Consider the following 21,363-nt stretch of genomic DNA (forward strand, 5'->3'; position numbering starts at 1 on the left):
TTCAGCGATAATATGTTTTTTGTGTGTATACTTTGTCCAAACTACAAATTAGATTCAAAAATAAAGAGAGAGAAAAAAGGAAGGAGTGTACTGAGTTCTGAGAGATATATTAGGAAAACATGAGTCCCCAGTGATCACATTTATCTCATCTTTCTATATCCCACATTTTCTGCTATTAAAAAAATAGAAAATTTAACACCAAATTGCAAATAAATGCTGAATGACCATCTGGAGATTAAGAATTAGTTGTCTTCATCTCACATGCACAAAAACAAAACCATCACATATGTTGGTTTTGGGACAGAAAAATACTATGTCACATATGGTTTCTTGTCACATATGTGACAGAAAATAGAGATAAGCTAAGTTATAGTAACTCTGATTAAAGAGTTCAGTCCAACACGTATGCATCAGTTACAGTTGTCCCGCAATAAGAGCTGTGCACACTAGTTCTTCACTTCTATGTTAAAAGCTCAGAAAATCAGCGTCTGCTTATGCCAATCCAAGAAACATGTTCCGTCCACTGACCTCCACCTTCATATCCACAAGCCTAGATGTTGTTCAGTCCTCATTTACCCAGTCCATTTGAACATGTGCTGCTATGAGTATTCGCATTTGCCCTTTTCTGAAACTCTTCCCAATTCTGGCTTCCGTAACAAAATCATCTGCCAATTTTCTTCCTATCTACCTGACTACTAACACCTGGTTTTCCTCTGTCCATTCTAAAAATGCTATTCTCCTCCAGAATACCATCCGTGGATCTATTTTTTCTTAACCTCCTAGGTGACCACATCCATGCAAGAATCACCTTGCTTATGATGTCCAATCCTCAATCTCAGATCTCTATGCCAAGTTCAGCTCATATACCCACCTGTCCACTGGGCATGCCCACTTGCGTGTTTACATATGGGTAACCATGCCAACCATTCAAATCTTTCCGTCTATGCATATTCTCTATCTCAGTGATTAGTACCCCCACTCACCCAGATACTCAAACCTAAAATCTAGACACCTATCCATCATCTCCTCGTCCATTTGGTTCTGTCTTATTATTATCCCTCACAGCTATTCTGTCTTCAATACCATCACTGCTATTCTCTCTTCAGCACCATCCCCACTTCCTTAGTCCAAGGCTTTCTCATTTCTTTACCAGCGTACCATAACGATCTTATAAGTGGTCTCCTGCTTCCAAGTCCAATCTGCCTCCACCGATCCCTTGATCATTGGGAAACTGTTGCTCCCCAAGAGCAACTTCTGCTCCCCAAGACTTCTGGATGAAGCCTAAGTCCCTCAGCCAGGAAGACACGTTCAGCCTCATCACATGCTACTCCCTCCCACGACGCAACTACCAATTTGCTTGTGTCCATTTCTTCGTGTCGTGTTTTTTTCCTTCTTTAAACTCTTTTATATATATATATATATATATATATATATATTTTATTATTATTATACTTTAAGTTCTAGGGTACATGTGCACAATGTGCAGGTTTGTTACATATGTATACATGTGCCATGTTGGTGTGCTGCACCCATTAACTTGTCATTTACATAAGGTATATCTCCTAATGCTATCCCTCCCCCCTCTCCCGACCCCACAACAGGCCCTAGTGTGTGATGTTCCCCTTCCTGTGTCCAAGAGTTCTCATTGTTCAATTTCCACCTATGAGTGAGAACATGCAGTGTTTGGTTTTTTGTCCTTGCGATAGTTTGCTGAGAATGATGGTTTCCAGCTTCATCCATGTCCCTACGAAGAACATGAACTCATCCTTTTTTATGGCTGCATAGTATTCCATGGTGTATATGTGCCACGTTTTCTTAATCCAGTCTATCATTGTTGGACATTTGGGTTGGTTCCAAGTCTTTACTATTGTGAATAGTGCCGCAATAAACATACGTAAACTCTCTCACCCCCCAATCATTCCTCTAATAATCAAGTATTAACAGTCACTAAAAAGACTTGTCCTCTCCATAGGTGTATATTTAGCACCCTTCTTATGGTTTCACACTCTGTAAGATAGAGTACATCTGAGTGCTGTTGAAGGAATCAAGCCCAGAAGGAAAACGTACAACTGAAGTTGAGAGAGAAGGGGAGGTAACTCTAGGAGTGGATTCCTGGATAAAAATAGAAGTATCAGGTCCGGAGCATGTGGGTAAAGATCCGCCTTTAATGAGAGCAGGGTTTTCCTTCTCTTGTAGTGAAAGATGCACAGAAAATACAGATTCAGATGCTGTTGGTTTGCAGATGTGATGGTGGGTAGGTGTGGGAGCTTCTGTATAATCATGTAACTGTTTCTCATCGAGGTATAAGGTGAGGTTATCATTAGAGTCATCGGTAAATGGAACAGGAAGATTGCAAAGGTTTGAGAAGGGATGATATAAACAAATCTCAGAAACAGAGAAAGCTAAATTTGCAAGGGAAATCTAGTAACATTGTTGAGGAAAAAAACTGAGTTGTCAGTGGGTTTATGAATTTAACGTGATACTAGTCAGTGTCCTTTTAAGGACCTTCCTGCATACAAAAATGATCAGCTGCTCAATATTGTGGTGCAAATATGGAGAAAGCAAAGAGATGAGCTTAACAAGGGTTGCTAGACCTATGCCTGGTGAGCAAGACAGTGTATGCTATACTGTGCATTGTTCTAGGTACAGGGGTATGGCAAGAAGCAAAGCAAAACTGCCTTCTTAATGAAGCTTATACTACTGACGGACAAATAAATGATGCAGTTGCAGACAGTGATAAGTGTTATGAAGAACATAAAGCCAGGTGGCCGTCAGAACAATTTTTGAGTGAGTATATTCTCAGTTCTCTCAAGGAGGGTACATATCTAGCACCTTTACAAACAATGAATGCCTTATGACAGTAGGGCTAAATTCTCTAAATCTGCCTATTTTAGGGCAGAGGTGAGAGATGTTCCCAGTGAGGAGGTGTTTAAACATAGACCATGAAATCTTGGCTTCAGTAGAACTAGGAAGATAGGGAGGGAAAATTGAATGGGTTGCAGGGCTAGATGAATGTCATAAGACTCTTAGAGTGTGGACCACAGACCACACAATAGCTGAATTACAGGGATAAGAGATGTTTCTATTATACAGAGGGAGCTAATGCAATAAAGACATTTGGGCAGTGTTGGGCATAGCTTCTGGAATTGTTCAAGAGATTTTATATTTTGAGGATGAGGCACATTAAAAAAGACCTTGCTTGTATATACAAAAATATAATCATACCCATATAAATGAATCTAAGCACAGAGGCTGATGTAAGAATACTATTATTGATGAAAGCCTAATTATAAGCAAAGATTTGGCATTTATTTGTGCTAAGATGGCATTTTCTTTAGTTTATAATTTTAATTTTAGAATCATGTCCTGATAAACTAGAAGAAACATGGGGGCAAAGGAATTGGCTATCTTCTTAAAAATTTACCTTTATTTTAAATTTTTGAGACAGAGTCTTGCTCTGTTGCCCAGGCTCGAGTGCAGCGGCACAATCTCGGCTCACTGCAACCTCTGCCTCCCGGGTGCAAGTGATTCTCATGCCTCAGTCTCCTGAGTAGCTGGGATTACAGGTGTGCACCACCACACCCGGCTAACTTTTGTATTTTTAGTAGAGATGGGGTTTCAGGCTGGTCTCGAACTCCTGGCCTCATGTGACCTGCGCACCTCAGCCTCCCAAAGTGCCGGGATTATGGGAGTGAGCCACTGGGCCTGGCCTTAAAAATGTATTTTAAGGGAAATAATATGGCTAGGCTTTATGTCCCCACCCAAATCTCATCTTGAACTGTAATCCCAATAATCCATGTGTCATGGGAGAGACGAGGTGGAGGTAATTGAATCATGGGGGCCGTTTCTCCATGCCATTCTTATGATAGGGAGTGAGTTCTCACGAGATCTAATGGTTTCATAAGGGGCTCTTCCCCCTTCCCTCAGCACTTCTCCTGCCTGCCACCTTGTAAAGAAGATGCCTTGCTTCCCCTTCGCCTTCTGCCATGATTGTAAGTTTCCTGAGGCCTCCCCAGACGTGCTGAAGTGTGAGTCAATTAAAGATCTTTTCTTTATAAATTACCCAGTCTCAGGCAATTCTTTATAGCAGTGTGAAAATGGACTAGAACAGGAAACATATTCGGAACTCCACTGTTTCCCTACATGTTCTTGAAAACAGCTTTGAGAGTGACTGTGTTTAGAGTGAGACTTCTATCCTTTCATATTGTTGACACACTTGATCTACATACATTTGATGTGCATAGGTTTTTTTCCAAAAAAATTTCTGTTGTTTATGTTGTTTTTATCACCTGTCTTCCAGGTAATGCAGAATGTAAGGTCCATTAAGACGCATACATTTTCTTATTCACTGCTGTAAGTCATACCCAACAGAATAGCTGGGCATACTGAAAGCATTAAAAGAATTTTTAAATGAACAAAGAAACAGAAAACTCGAACAGATGCAAAGAAGAAATAAAAAGGCAACTGAAAGTAGTGGAAGAGGTGCCATGAAGACTCATCATGTTTAACTTAATGGCAAAAAGGTGAAGCATTTCCTACTTCTAAGAATACAGTATATAGGTTAGTATCCTTACAACATTGTTTTCATTTAACATGGAGAAGTATTTTTAAAAAGTTAATATCTGAGTTTCATAATAAGGAGGTTAAAAGATCTTTCTGGCTGGGCACGGTGGCCCACGCCTGTAATCCCAGCACTTTGGGAGGCCGAGGAGGCTGGATCACAAGCTCAGGAGTTCAAGACCAGCCTGGCCAACAGAGTGAAAACCCGTCTCTACTAAAAATACAAAAAATTAGCCGGGCATGGTGGTGGGTGCCTGTAGTTGCAGCTACTCGGGAGGCTGAGGCAGGAGAATCACTTGAACCTGGGAGGTGGAGGTTGCAGCCAGCTGAGATCACACCACTGGACATCAGCCCGGCAACAGTGCGAGACTCCGTCTCAAAAAAAAAAAAAACCTGTAAGGTTGTTAAAATCTGAAGAGATACTTACTTACACAGTTACTATGACTGGGCAATCCCGTCTTTCCTACCAGGGAACTACTAGACAAATCCTAAACACCTCTAACTGCTTTTCAAATCATTATAAATGACTACCAGAGATATCATATTTGGCTGATCATCTGTGTTTTGAAAGCACAATTCCTAAATTCCAAATGTGTTGCAAAACATAATTTCACTATTCAGTATGGAAAACAGTAGTCTCAATGCCTGGTCTATAAATTGCAGATTCAAAATATTATATAATAAATCACATATAATGTGACCAAGAATAAGAGTGACATTTGTTTACATTTTGGATGTGAAATCCAGCAAATTGCTTGATTGCTTTTTTGAATAAATCCTCCTAGGATTAAGGATTCCCTTCTTCTTATAAGACAAAAATGAATATTCTATGCTTTTACCTATATTATTTCCTGTTACATTTTTTAAAAATGTGCTACATATTCTTGATTCCACAACCCCACTAGATGGAAAAAGCATGATTCACTTTTATTCACTACTAAGAGTGGGATGAGTTTACAATGTTCCCTAATATTTACTACAGGACTAATGATTTCGGTTAAGAATCAATGAGTAGATTTTCCACTCTAAGTTATGAAGACCTCAGAATTTGAAAATGACATTCAACGTGATTTATGAATTTCACCAGAGTTCTGTTTCAATCTTCACAATTATCTTAAATGATTAAATAGTATTTTCCCATCTTAAAAAAGCTGTGCCTAACATTTAATCAAATTGTAGTATGACTAATTCATTGTTAAATCATCATTAATGATGCTTGAACAACCTATAACAAAATAAAGTATGGAGCCAATCTTCAGAGTGTTCTTGGCCTCAGTCTCAAGCCATGTCAGCCTCTAGGAGAATTCCTGAAACAGCAAGAACTCTCCCAGAGCGTGGCATGATATAAATCTGATTTTTAGAAGAGATGGAACATTCCAAAGTTGAAATATTTTGAGTAGTAAATGCTTTGATATAATTATAAGTTTCAGTGATTTCAAACATCAAGACTTAATAGATGCTTTCTTTTCCTGTTAAATTTTTTCTTTATTATCTTCTAAAATTTTCCATCCCTGCCTATCTCCTAGAAATGCAGGAAGAGTCCATGAGATAATATGTATAATGTTTTTAAGCTCCCTGGAAGACAGGTGTTGAATATCCAGAGGTATTGGCGTATCCCATTAAAAAAACTGCAAATAATGCTCTGAAGATCCGAACAACATCAATATAGTTTGTTCCCTGGGTACAATGTTTTGACAAGCCAAATAAATACCAGGTTGAAATGAGCTCATCAGTACAATTAAAATGTAAAATAATACTATCTAATTTTCTATCACAAAAAGCACAGAATTGTTAATGTCTTTTAAAAGATGAGCTATTTTAACTAATGTCTAGTGTATATACTGTCATGCAAGCAAACAAACATTAATAATGAGCATTATCCACAAAACAGCATGTTTATCAAATTGCTAGCCTCTTACAACCCTGTGACTCATAATTCAACTTAATCTGTTTTTCTGTAATGTCAAAATAAGCCCTTTTAAAGCAATATGTATTTTTTAAACAATGCCTTGTAGCTCTTTTTTTTTTTTTTTTTGCTGAAAGGGGAGAAAAACATAACACATCTCTTTGGAATTTACCTTGAATAATAAATTGTTCCATGTTTTCCTTGAAAGGCTGCATATGCTCTTTTGAGGAGACCTGGTATACTTTCCCTGCTTCAACTTCACAGGCTGAAATTAGACAGAACATTATTTAGAGTGTCACACTGTTAGTGGAGCATTAAGGCAATTTTGAAAACATCTTAGCTAATGTTAGAAAATTCTGTTAACTCCCCTAATCAGCATATGTTCTGCACACATTTTGGAAACATCCAAATACGGACATGAGAAGCCGACGATCAAGGCTTCCTTTTAGAGGGCTGTAAAAACAAATTATGCAGAATTTATAATCTCAGTTTGATTATTCCCAAACCAATCAGTTGGGCATGTTATATAACCTCTAAATCTCAGTCTCTTCATCTGTAAAATGGGCATGATAGCAGAGCCTGCCTCACTGTGCAGTTATAAGGATCAGATCTGTGAAGAGACATGAAGTGTCAGAATAATGCCCGGCACAGAGTAAAGCAATATGTAACTATTTTCTATCATCATCACCATCATCATCAGTATCAACTGACTTATAATAAAAGTTTATTCCTAAAGACCAAATTTCTGAAAAATAATAAATAATAACATGGGTGGTAATGTTAGTATAGCATCCAATAATTGTAGAGCATCTATTACATGTCAGATGCATTTTATCCATTATTTAACATAATCCTTAGAATTAAGCCCATAAAGTAGCTTATTACCTCCTTTTACAGCTGAGAAAGTTAAGGCTCAAATAAGGCACTAATTTGCCCAAGAGTCCACAGATAATATGCAGCAAATTCATAACTGAAATCCTAATCTAACACCAAAGTTTATCCTCTTTTCATGCCTGTGGCATCACAAATGTCTTAGGTAGTCTACAGATTCTACTTGGGTTAATATTAAGAAGTACCTCTAAGAAGATTTCTGAAGAAATGTCTGCCATTTTGGTGACAGCAAGAAACCGGAGCCAGTAAGGAAGTAATTCAACAATGAAAAGTACATATTTAAACACAAAACTTTGGATAGAACACATCTGATGCAAAAAAAACAACAACAACAACAACAACAAAATCCCCAAAACCTCTCACTACAGTTCTTAAGGTAAGGTTGCCATTTCTCCCAGGAGACTTTGTCATTGCATTTCTAATATATTTTCTTTCTTTTATAAAGCTACAGTTTCCTCTTTTTTCCCTTCCAGGTCATTAGTTTATCTAAGCATGGGAATCTAGGAAGGCTGTATTATTAGTGCACATCCTTCCCAGCAAATGTGGATGACTTTGGGCTTAGTAAAATCTAAGATCAGCGTAGGCAGATCCAGGGTTCTCTCTGCCCGTCTGCTTCTCATCCCTCACCTGTGCCCAGGTAGCCTCTTGCAGGCTGGATGCTGGAGAATTTCTAACCTGTATCCATAGCCCATGTATTTCATAGCTCCAGACTCAACATATGAAACTTCCACCAGTACAGAATTCCTCACAGACTTCTCTAAACCTGCCACCTCCCTTATTCTCCCTTCATTGGTGGTGCCACCACCTGACCTACATAACTTGAGCCAAAACAGGAGACTTATTCTCAACCCCCTCTCTTTATTCCAACATCCTGTTGTTTTTGCCTCCATTCTTCAGTTGGCCCTATCCTCTCCATTCCTGTTCTATGCTGGTACAAATGCCTTCATTTTTCCTACTGAGGCTACTGTGAAAACCTCTTACCCTTGGCTTCTCATCTCCAGTCTTCCACAGATCCATGCTCCTCCGCACAGCCTTAAAAAGCCATCCAGAAGAGACCCAACCGCTTAACCTAAAACTGTTCAGTGACCTCTGCCCTCTCAGCTACACCCTGAATACAGGAAGAATTGCAAAGCCTACACCATGACTTGTAGCACTCGCTACAACGTAGACCTTGCCAACTTTTAAACCATCCATCTCCCTCTAGTCCTGATATCTTCTGCAGACTCAATGCAAATGTTAATCTCCAGATGTAACTGCCCCTGAACAGCATTCCCTGACCTCCCCACAGGGCCTGCTTTTCTCCATTCCCTGCCACTTGTCTCCACGCAGGATGAGGCGTCCTTCTTTGGTGATTCCAGGGCATCTTGTGCATACAGAGTTAAGGCTGTCATGTACTGAGTACTTTTTATGTGCCAGGGAGCACATTAAGCATGTTACCTGTACTGTCCCACTCAATCCTCATAAAACCCTTTGAAGTAGATGATTAATATGCTTACTTTACATCAGCGAAAAGTGAACTACAAAGAGACTGCCCACATTTCTATAGTTCACAAGTTGAGGAGGTGGGATTCAATATCAACTACCATACTATATTAAAGTTATTTGTAACTATGTGTCTTCTGCCCCACTAGACTGAGCTACTTGAAAGGAAATCCATCTTATTTCCATTTGTGCCTGACTTAGGCAATAAATTGCTGTTGGATGGGTTAGTTGCTGTATAAATAGTTACTTAAGTGGAAATAACATTCTAGATGTTGGAATCTAGCAGACAGAGTTTAAATTCCAGGTCACCCATCCACTGAATGTGCCTTACGATTTGGGGCTAATTACCTAACATTTTTGGATCTTAGTTGCATTATATGGTAGTGAGTTTAATGAATTCTCTAACGTTAGTGTGATGATCAGCCACAATGAGTGTAAAATGCCTGAAACTGACTTTGTGCTGGCTAAGTACATGCACAAAAAACAGTAGCTATTGCTGCTATTGTTTTTATAAGACCAAGTGGAGTTCAGCCTAAGGAAGTGTAAGATAAAATACAGTAGCTGTTTTCAAAGAGCTGAAGTGTGGTCTCATGAATGACCGGGTGTTGACATTCTCTGTGTTGATCTCAAGGAAGGAGGAAATTGAATGAGTAGAAGTTAGAGAGAGATGTTAGTTCTATGCAACAGGGATGGCTAGTGTTTACGGAACTCCTACAGTGATGTAACCTGCCTTCTGAGGGGGTGAGCCCTTTGTCACTGGGATTATTCAGAAAGTAGCTGACTGCTTGTCAGAAATGTAGAAGGGGATGGGTCAGATGACAAGACATCCGTAGTCAACTTCCTGTGGGCTGTATCATTTACGACAGCCTCACGTGGCTGGAAATTCTGCTCTTTAACAATGTTTCCAGATGCATATTAAGGATATACTTAAATCATGTCATAAATTTGAGAGTTTCCTAAAACTGTGTAAGGATTCTGAATATATAGAAGACAAGTTACATCACTTAAAAGAAATGAGGCCGAGATTTAACAGCCCTTATCATTTCAGTGGGTTATTTCTAGCAACGTCAGGTGACACAGTGTTCCCAAAAGTCTCTGAGCAGTTTGTTTTTTTAAAATTTTTTTTCAGACAAAGTCTTGCTCTGTTGCCCAGGCTGGAGTGCAGTGGCACGATCTTGGCTCACTGCAACCTCCATCTCCCGGTTCAAGCGATTCTTGTGCCTTGGCCTCCCGAGTAGCTGGGATTACAGGCGCCCGCCACCATGCCCTGTTAATTTTTGTATTTTTAGTAGACAGGGGGTTTCATCACATTGGCCAGGGTGTTCTTGAACTCCTGACCTCAGGTGATCCACCTGCTTTGGCCTCCCAAAGTGCTGCGATTACTACCGGCCTCTGAGCAGTTTCTAATGTACACATGACACAGATATCGATCAACTATCTACTGATTCAAGGGACTGCTCTAGGCGCTGATGACTGCCATGAACAGAACTGACAAAACCCCTGTCCTCAGCGAGCTTGTCTTCTACTACATTACAATCTTCAAGTAGTGACTTTTCAATCCCAATGAGGAAAGTAAAATCCTATTAGCCTCATGTTTAATAACGTAGGCTAGCATGGAAAAAAAAAATCTAATCTCTCACCTTGACTGATTTGCAAAACCTAAAAGCCAGAGGCAAGGAACGCTAATATTTTCATTACTGGTCACAATTATTTCATTTTCCATTTTTAAGTTAAAAAGTAGAAGTAATAACTGTCCTTTTATTCATGACATCATACACATCCATGATATCATACACATCCATGACATCATACACACCCATGACATCATACAGCGTCTTGGGGGCTAGGTTCCTGTATGAACATGCTAACACTAGAAACTTCCAGAATCATCTACTGGGTCTGGTGACTTAAAGGAGGACTTCATTAGCTGGGGAAGTAGAGAAAGATCACAGACTGGCTGTGACAAAGTCTTCTACATGGTGACAACCATCCTCTGGGTCTTCATTTTTACTCTAATGTTGAAACAATAGAACATTCAACAGATAAGAAAATGCATGCTATAATAATTTTCCTTATTTTAAATTAATTTTCACTTAATTTTATCGATGTCCTTGGGCCATTCATATGAACTGTATTTGTAACATCAATGCATGAAAAACTATTTTTTCTATTTCTTCTACCTTTTCCCCCTAATTTATAGAATTTCCTGTGCACACTGGGAAACATGTAGAATTTCAGCTCTAGAAAAACTGTAAAGTCATTTACTGGCAGCCTCACCTCATCTACAGTCCTCCTTCTAGAAGGTCATGAAACATACCTGTCCAGTGTCTGGGTGTTTCAAGTCATGTGCATTCTTATTGCTTCTGGGCAGCTTTTTCCTTACTAAGCAGCTCAAAATATTAGGATTCCCAACTGTATACTGAGTAAATATCTCTCTACAGTGCACCCCCTGCGGAATGACATGTCTGGAGATTGCTTTAAAATACTCTGGATATAGTCACACAAATACTTGTGCCATTACAAAGTAAAAAGATGTTTTTAAAAGTCCACCACTGATAGTTCAGGTATTTAATGAGTCACAGAACAAGTCTGCTTGTTTTGAGGATAGATTTCTTCTCTACTCTCATCTCCTAAGAGACAGTCTCCATTTACTCACTTTGCTGTATTACCAGTACTTAGAATAATCTCCCACAGGCAATATGCACTCAACAGTTCGTTGTGGAATGAATAAATAATTTCATTGTATCTTCCTGTCATAGTGAGCTTCTTGTTTATCTGCAAAATGTCTTGCTTATGCACATTTCTCCAACCCTTCCCCATGCTATTCACCCACCAGACATACTCTCACCACTTAATGACCAGTTTTGAACTTCTACTTATCCATTCCCAGAGTCTGGTTCAACTGTTACCTCAAGACGAGAGGGTCAATCTCCCCTCAACTTTGCATCTCCCTTTTCTACAGAACATGTACGAATGATATAGGATAGAATCAAAGCACTGGTTAAACGGATCTGGATCCAAGTCCAGTTCTTCTATTAGCTCTGTAATCTTGGGCTAGCTACTTAAATTATCTCAGCCTCAACTGGAAGTTGAACTTAAAGTGCTAAGCTGGCTGTTAGAAAACTCTTTTAAAAATAAAAAAGCTGTTAATTATATTATCTCATTGAATGTATTTGTTTGTGTATCTTTGTTTCTGATTATAATTTGCATTCCTTGAAGCCAAGGGCTATCCTATTCACCTCTGTGTGTCAAGTGTCTGAAATGCAGAGGAAGTACTAAGACCCTGTATGAAAGAAAGTGCTTTCAATGATGCCCATAATCAAGGCCAAGGCTTTCCTTAATAAGGATATTAAGTCTCCAGTGGTCACTGATGTAAACCACCAAAACTCACATCCAAATTTCCAAAGCTCAGTGTGATATAAAACCTGTACAGTTATTTCTTGGTAATTGTTGCTTTACTTATTCACTATATTAAGAAGGAAGAGCCTGTTGGATAAATGTAAAAATAGAATGTCACGTTCTAGAGTTTCTACATTCATAACTCTCATATATTTTGTACATACACAATGCCACATATAAATATGCTCTATGTGCTTATATATAAGGAATATATTTAGAAGACTGGACACCATTCTTCTCGTAACTGTAGCACATCAAGTTGCACAACATATCATCTTGGCTATTACTTATCATCCTCAAAATTGGTATGTGACTATGTAAATAAAAAAAAAATACCGAACACTACAATCTCACAAACTTGAAGGGTCATTTAGAAACATTATTAAAAACAGAACAAAGATAGAGTTCCTGGAAAACTTGCATTGCAGTCAAATCCAAATATTAAAAAACATTTGTTAGGAGACTGTTGGCATAACCGAGTTAATTCCAATCATCTCAACTTTTGTTTAATTTAAAGACTTCTCTGAGCCAAAAAGATTTTATATCATGTTGAAGGGCTAGTATCAGAAAGCATGCATTAGGTTTCCAAATACAAAGAATAACCCAGCCAGAGGAAAGAAAGAAAAATGTCAGACATTCCCACCAGACAATGGGTTCCAATACATCCATGCCATCCACAGAGTGGCACGTTGTGGGGCAAACACCAGTTTATCACTGTCAGATTAAAGCAAGAACATGACATGCCACTCCCTGGAATGAACCATGATCATGAAGAGTCTGGCTATTTTTTTTTTGAGTAGGGAATTGGAATAATTTATACAAGTCTACAAGTTCAATCAATGTTAATCACAGCTTAGAGTTGCTGCTTTTCTGTGAGCTTCCAGAAAGTTTCATTGGCATCTACAAACCTGCCTCAGCAAGTAGGAAGGAAGTCACGTAACAGATACAAAGGAAAAGACATAACTGTAATCAGATCAGAAAGCTTTCTTCTAAAATCCAACTGTTTCCCACGTAAGCCTGGTTTGTACATTATTCTGGGTTCAGTTTTAGGAAACAGACACCATTGTAGCCACTTAAAGCAGATCAATGTAGGCAGCAAGATGCTTGCAAAGTAGGTGTAAGTGCAGAGACATTGGGCTCTACACTTGGTCTCCAAAAATGACTCCCAGAACAAAAACTATAAAATCAGCCCACCAGGGGCATGCTATATATGGCACAGTCAGGACCTATGCTGTGTGGTAGGTACCACAGGCTCGACTTTTGGTTTTAGACTCAAACCTTACTTGTTAAGTCTGCACCATCAAATCAGTCATTGCCCTGTGCACCAACTCTGCCTCTCAATATCCACAGAGCTAGTGACTGGACACTGGGAAAATAATTTGAGAAAACCCAGTCACTCCATGTAGTGAGGCAAACAAACAAGCAAAACAAAACAAACAAAAAACATAGAAACAGTAAAAACATTGATGTCTGGCCTCACTACCTTTCACAAGTACTGTATATGTACTGACAAAAGCGAGAGTTAAATTCAGACAAGGGAAGATACAGACACAAGAAATATTTAGGGGGTAAAATTTGCAGAGCTTGGTAATTGAACGGAAGGTCAGTGCTCCTTCATGAAGATGTAAACTTCAGAATCAACTGGGGACTCTTTTCAGAATGTACCTGACAGGGCTCCAACCTAAGTCATTTTGAAAAGTGATCTCTTTCCATCTCACGCCAGTCAGAATGGCTTTTCTTAAAAAGTCAAAAAAAAAAAAAAAAAATAGGCTGGGCGCGGTGGCTCATGCCTGTAATCCCAGAACTTTGGGAGGCCAAGGTGGGCGGATAACCTGAGGTCAGGAGTTGGAGACCAACCTGGTCAACATGGCGAAACCCTGTATCTACTAAAAATACAAAATATTAGCTGGGCATGGTGGCGGGTGCCTGTAATCCCAGCGATTTGAGAGGCTGAGTCACGAGAATTACTTGAATCCGGGAGGCAGAGGTTGCAGTGAGCCGAGACCATGCCATTGATCTCTAGCCTGGGTGACAGAGTGAGACTCTATCTCCAAAAAAAAAAAAAAAGTAAAAAAAAACAACAACATATACTGGCAAGGCTGTAGAGGAAATGAAATGCTTATACATTGTTGATGAGGATGTAAATTAGTCCAGCCACTGTGGAGAGTAGCTTGAAGATTTCTTAAACAACTAAGAGTTGAACTAGCATTCGATCCAGCAATCCAATTACTGCATATATATGCCCAAAGGAAAATAAATTGTTCTACCAAAAGAACACATGCATTTGTATGTTCATTGTTGTGCTAGTCAGAATAGCAAAAACATGGAAGCAACCAGGGTGCCCGCCCATCAACAGTGGAATGAATAAAGAAAATATGGTACATATACACCATGGAATACTATGCAGCCATGAAACAGAACAAAATCATGTCCTTTGCAACAACATGGATGCAGCTAGAGGCCATTATCCTAAATGAACTAATGCAGAAACAGAAAACCAAATACCACATGTTCTCACTTACAAGTGGGAGCTAAACATTGGGTATACACAGACATAAAGATGAGAACGATCAACACTGGGGTCTGTTAGAGTGGGGAGAGACAGAGGGGGGAAAAGAGCTGAAAAACTACCTGTTGGGTGCTATGCTTACTACCTGAGTGAGGGGATCATTCCTACCCCAAACCTTAACATCTTTGTAACAAAAAGGCACATGTACCCCCTGATTCTAAAATACAAGTTGAAGAAAACCCCAAGATATAAAGCAAAAAAGAAAAGTAATCTCCACGACAAGGCTCATAGAAAGCTCATATGGAGATTCTAATGTGCGTTGATGAGTGCTGTTGGGAGGAGAACAGAGGATTCCAAATGGATGTAGAGTCTGGGTGGCTTTGAGATGGAGATGGAGGAAGAAGAGTAGGTTTCAGAGGAATGAAAATGCATTTGGTTTTGAACTCACTAGGTTTCAGATGTCAGTGGAACATCCAGCTGTAGTTTTCAGGTAGTCACATGTATGTATTTGCAACTCAGATAACAGAAACTCTGAATTTGGATAAAACCACTTGAGGGATGCAGGTACACAGTGAGAAGACAAGTAGGCCAATGTTGAACAGCTGAAGAATACCAACTTTTATGAAGCAGCAGAGAAAGAGAAGGCCATGAAGAGAGAAGATTCAGAAGGAATTGTGAGGTTGTCAGGAGAGAGTGGGGCTAAGGAAGCTAACAGAACAGTGAGTTATGAGAAGTGAGTCAAATGCAACAACATCAAACAAGATAGGGGTTGAAACAAAACATCCATTCAATTTGGCAAATAGTGATAACAGTTTTAGTAATGCTAGGGACAAAAGACCAACTGTAATAAAGTGAGGAAAGAATGGGAAATAATAAATCAATGAACTCAGAAGTTGACCAGAGATCTGTTGCCATCTTAACTACTTAGCACCAGGATCTCAGAACAGCTGCCAGTAAAGGGGGGCATGGGAAAAAATGATGAATAAATGAATACGAATCTTCCACAGCTTCTGGAAAATTCTCAAAATGTTTTAGTCTTACCAATGGTGGATCATTAGATCCAACTGCATACTACAAAAAACATGTTATTTAAATGGACTATTCTCTCCAAAAGATGGATTTTAGAAGAATCTGATCACTAACAACTAAAGATATGTAGATTGATCTCCTTATCACATAAATATATGAAAGAGGACAGAGATAACACACACATACAAATCCCACAATACCTTAGCACTGTCATCAATTCTATTTGTCCTGAGTACACTAGTTTATACGGAAAGCTAAAGAGAACCGAATGGTTTTACAAGTACACTCTTCAACAGGTGTTTCACAGGAGTAATCTTCAACAGAAGAGATTTTCAAGGTGAACATTGTTTTAAATGGAAATGAATAAAAGGATATATTAATAAATTTTAAAGTTTTGCTGTTTATATAATCATTCCTACAAGATAATTCTCAGCTTGTCACCCTCCACACACAACTGGTTATGTTTTTAAACATGATGCACTTCCATGGACAGGTCCACTGCATGGGTTAAAGACAGACAAAACATACTAGCTGTGCTGTAACACACAAATAACAATGGAAGTTGCCTCCTCGATTTGCCGTGAGGGATAAATAAGTTAATATAGGTAAAACACCTAGAATGGTGCCTGGAGGTGAGAAAGGGCTATGGAAGTTTTGACCATTATTACTGTTGTTACCACTGTTACTGCTAGCAACAAAAGCACACAGAAAAGCAATACACCCTAGAAACCAATATACCCTAGAATGGTGCCTGGAGGTGAGAAAGGGCTATGGAAGTTTTGACCATTATTATCATTGTTGCCACTGTTACTGCTAGCAGCAAAAGCACACAGAAAAGCAATATACCCTAGAAACCAAGAACACAGGCCCTGGAGGCTGGGTGTGCATCCTGGCTCTTCCCCTTACTAGTTTTGTACTTTGGCCAAGTATGTAGCCTCTCTGTGTCTCAGTTTCTTCATCTGTAATATGGGGATAATAATAGTATCTAATTAACAGAATTGTGAAGACCAACTGATTTCATATAGGTAGATACATAAGCACACTGAACAGTGCTTCACATGTAGTAAGAGGAATATAAGTGTTTGCTGCAATTACTGATACTACACTAACAGCATCATATACCATCATGGCTACCATTAATACTAAACAGGAAACTAAGCACTTATCTAGGCATCTCAAGAAGCACTGAAGGCAAAGCTTCAGGTTGTGAGTGAGAATGGCATTTCTATAAGAACAACACAGAATGTGTTACAGGTTATTTCAAACACATTCTTTATTGGCAGTAACTAATTACTTATGACCTATTTTAGAGTTAAGACACACCTCATAATTAATGATGACACACCATATGTTGATACTTTGGATGACACTGACTGGACTAGATGATTCCTCTGGGTCCCACTGACACTGCTTGCTGTGCTCTTCAATGTATCTACATGTTCACAAAGAGGAAGAAGTCATCCCGTCATCATCAGTTAAGGTGTAAGTCTTGGTCTGACATGAGCAAGTTCTCCAAACTAGTTACTGATGGGTCAAGGAATAAAAATGTGACAAATGGTGAATGTACGCTGTTGACAATGACTTCCTTCACACATTTGGCCTTGGGAAACATAAAAGGTTAACATCTATCCATCGTTATAAACAAGGCCACAGTGGTCATTTAGATAATTTAAATGAGTATACTGTATCAGTAAGGGACAGTCCAAAATGAAATTAATGAATTCTCCATTATTTAATTGTGATAGCTATATAAATAGCATCATGTGATAGCTTTAGGAGGGGTCACTAGGGTTGATTCATTTACCTTGAACCTTGAACATATTGAGTGACACCAAAGTTTCATATCATGTGTAATAGATGAAGTCATGAAAATTAAATAACACACAGTTATTTAATGTCATAGTCCTCTGGTCTGCATATGAATATTTCTAGTTACCAGGGGCTTACTACTTTTCTGGTTAGCCCTTCTATTGTTTCAGCTCCCATCTTTAGACTGATCTGCATGTAGAAATGAATTTTGCTCACTTATCACTTCACATACTGACCTTTTTCTTATCCTCTGGTACAACACAGATTTATTAACTGAAACGTGTGACTCAAGTAAGCAAAACATCTTTCTACCGTACTGGACATTGGTCAGAATCTTCCATATTACTTCTGTTCTTACTTTTTCTACTCAAATTTTGGAAATGGACATAATCGTCTTTGAGGTTATCTAGAATGCAACCATGGAAGAACTAAAGTGAGAAGACAACATTAAGAAATGTTCACTGAGAGAAGAGTACAGTATGGTTTAAATATCTTAAGAGTTCTAAATCTCTTCCATGTATTCTTAACTTGAAGAGCTATAAGAGAGATGCATGGGACCACCTTAGAATAATATAAATATGTAATATTAAAGAATAAAATAAATAAACAGCATTTCAGTTATTAAGATATTGTCTCTTAGCTCCAAAACTACTTTTTTGTACTAGGGCCTGGGACACTGGTGCTGGCAGCTCAGCAAGCTACCTTTGTCCTTTGCCCTCTGGCTTCCCAACAGGTTTCATCAATGAAAGGAGAAGAAAGAGGCTGGAGGTGGGAAGAAGAGGAAGAAGATGGTTGAAGGGATTTGTCCTTCTCATGAGCACTGCCTCCAGACACCTCTCACCTCCACAAATCAGCAGGTGTTTCTAGTTTCTACCTTGTTTCCACACCCTCAAATCCGGTATCATCGCACACCTCAAAAGCACCAATGCAGCCAGGAAGAACCCCTTCTCCAAGCACCCCAATCCCAGCTATGGAGGTGCCCATCTGTGATCTCCCCAATCCCAGCTCTTCAGGGTACCCCTCCAAGCCCCTCAGGCCCCATTTGCAGCAGTAGTAACTCTCCTTAGAGGTCCAGGCCCAGAGAGCTCTCTATCCAAAGTTCTAGATTCTTTGCTAACCCCAACATTTTCACTTTATTCCCCTGGCCGTACGGATGGTATATGCTTTCCACATTTTCCTCAGCATCCTCTTTCTGCATTTAACATCCTTCAACGTGCGTTTAACTTCATTCTCTATGTTAAATTACTGCTATTAAAATAGTAAATGTGGTTTTTGTTTCCCTAACTTCACATAGAAATAGTAGAAGCAGTAACCAAAATTAATGGGTTATGTTTCTCTAAGTACTCAACAGCTTTCTGACACTGGAAGTTATTTCTAATTTATTAATTGCTTATACATAATATCTATTTGAATTGTTGACCATAAAATATGCCAGTTTCTCAGATTGTTTTCCCCAAATAAGTTTTATATTATTAGCACCATCATGAGCAAATATATAAAGTCTTAAACATAGTTTGTTCTTTAAATTTCTTATGTTCTTTAATGATGCTTATTTTTGAATATGCTGCTATATAATTTCTTCATAAAGTATAGGAAAGGCTGAGCAATCACATATTTTAAATTTGTGGGGCCCAGATGACTAAATTTCAACTCAAATTCAAACATATTCCTGAGTGGTTGCCTATTTTTCTTTCCTCTTAAATATGATTATTAAAGAAGTACTACGGAGCATACATAACATGTACGTTACATGTAAAGACTAAATGAATATTCACCTACTACATTTCCAGTTTAAGAAGCAGAACATAGCCAATGCTTTGGAAAAATTCAGTGTGTTTCTCTCTGTCCCTCTCTCAGGCCCAGAGGTAACTACAACCTTTAACTTTGTGTTTCTCATCCCCCGGCTATCCCTAAACAAGTGAAGTTGCCCTCCCTTATCCATGGGTTCGCTTCCTGTGGTTTCAGTTACCAATGGTTAAGCACAGTCGGAAAATATTACCGTATTTTAAGAGGGAGAGAGAGAGAGAGACCACATTTGTATAACTTTTGTATACAAATAATATTTGTATACAACATTTGTATAACTATTACAGTATATTATAATTATTTTTATTATTATTATTAATTTCTTACTGAACCTAATTTATAAATTAAGTTTTATCATAGGTATGTATGTATAAGAAAAACATAGTACATATAGAGTTTGGTACTATCCGTGGCTTGAGGCATTCATTGGGGGTCTTATTCCCCACAGATAAGGGGAGACTACTGTACTTGTCTATATATTTGAACTTTAAAAACTGAAATCATACTGTTCATATTTTTCCTACAACTTGCTTTTTCTCAAGCTTGTGTTAATAAGATTTATCCATTTTTAATGCAGGTAAATAGAGTTCAATCAGTTTGACAGTTCAACGGATGTCCTTTGAAAGAAGATACCATAATTCACTCAGCTATTATTTTGTTGAAAAGTATCTCAGGGTTTTGGTGCTGCTGCTATCAATATGAATGCCATTTTGTATTTCACCTGGTCACCTGTGCACTGGAGTATATATCTAGGGGCCAAGTGCTGGGTCAGAGTATAGACATTTTTGACTTAATAAGATAGTGCCATAGCCAGGTGTGGTGGCTCACGCCTGTAATCCCAGCACTTTGGGAGGCCGAGGCGGGTGGATCACTTGAGGCCAGGAGTTTGAGTCCAGCCTGGCCAACACAGCGAAACCCTGTCTTTACTAAAAATACAAAAATTAGCCGGTCATGGTGGTGCATGCTGTAATCAGCACCTGTAATCCCAGCTACTTGGGAGGATAAGACAAGAGAATTGATTCAACCCAGGAGGCAGAGGTTGCAGTGAGTCGAGATCAGGCCACTGCACTCCAGCCTGGGCGACAGAGCAAGACTCTGTCTCAAAAACAAAAACAACAAAAAAAGATATTGCCAGATGGTTTCTCATGGGATCAAATCAATTTTCATTTCTATCATCAGTGTAAAAGCGTTCTCACCAATCTACATCTTTGCCAATATTTCACATTCTCTGACTTTTAACAGTTTTGAAAAGAATACCAATCACCAGACATACTGACCAAGATGAAATGCTCAGCATGATTTGAAAAGTTATTGACATTTACACTCTCATATTTAACATGTTGTCAGGCACTGCTGCAAATCACTGTTTATGTGGCTATCAGTGAATCTTTGTCAAGGTTCTCCTGTAGGGCAAGTTCATCAGACAGCCTTGCTGAAGAAGAATTATTTTAGCTAAGTATATTCATTTTAGCTGAATCATTTAGAAGAATGAGCAGAAGTTTGCCAATTAAAAATGGAAAAAGAAATGACTCGGTTATGAGAATGAAACATTCTCATGAAAACTGTTGTAAATGACTATAATCTCATGGAAAACTTGTACCACATATGTGTAGACCATGTTTTTATGTGATAATTTGTTTATACCAGGTCCCTGAAAGAAACAGAATCTCATGGCTTTGCATTAAACTAAGTTGACTATTGCTTTAAAAGCCAACATTTGTGCAAAGTACACACTGTAACACAATCACAGATAATTTATAAAATAAAATGTACTTTAACTCAAAATGACAGGGAAGTAATCACCTTTAATTAGCTGCGGTTTTCACCAGACAGCTGGGTCAGAACAGCAGGCAATCAGTAAAAAGGAGAAAATACGATTTTGTTATTTTTTTCTAATATATATAAATGGCATCAAATCTTAGAATTCAACGACTAATGACTTGAATGATTTGAAAAATTTTCTTCTCATTAA

The 21,363-nt window shown here is 38.6% G+C and overlaps 1 protein-coding gene across 4 annotated transcripts in view; it reads right to left on the reverse strand.

Annotated features, from left to right (window-relative positions):
• FMN2 (formin 2) overlaps positions 1-21,363 on the reverse strand; it is a 389,598-nt gene that overhangs the window by 113,286 nt on the left and 254,949 nt on the right. For 2 of the 4 annotated variants that reach the window (XM_054660798.2, XM_016941596.4), the window contains one exon: positions 6,639-6,731. The exons of the other annotated variants lie outside the window; for them this stretch is intronic. In XM_054660798.2, coding sequence (XP_054516773.1) covers positions 6,639-6,731 — 93 coding nt within the window. The remainder of the gene's footprint in view (positions 1-6,638; positions 6,732-21,363) is intronic. 4 annotated transcript variants of the gene reach the window in all.

This window comes from Pan troglodytes, chromosome 1 (assembly GCF_028858775.2).
Source record: "Pan troglodytes isolate AG18354 chromosome 1, NHGRI_mPanTro3-v2.0_pri, whole genome shotgun sequence".
NCBI classification, from domain to species: Eukaryota; Metazoa; Chordata; class Mammalia; order Primates; family Hominidae; genus Pan; species Pan troglodytes.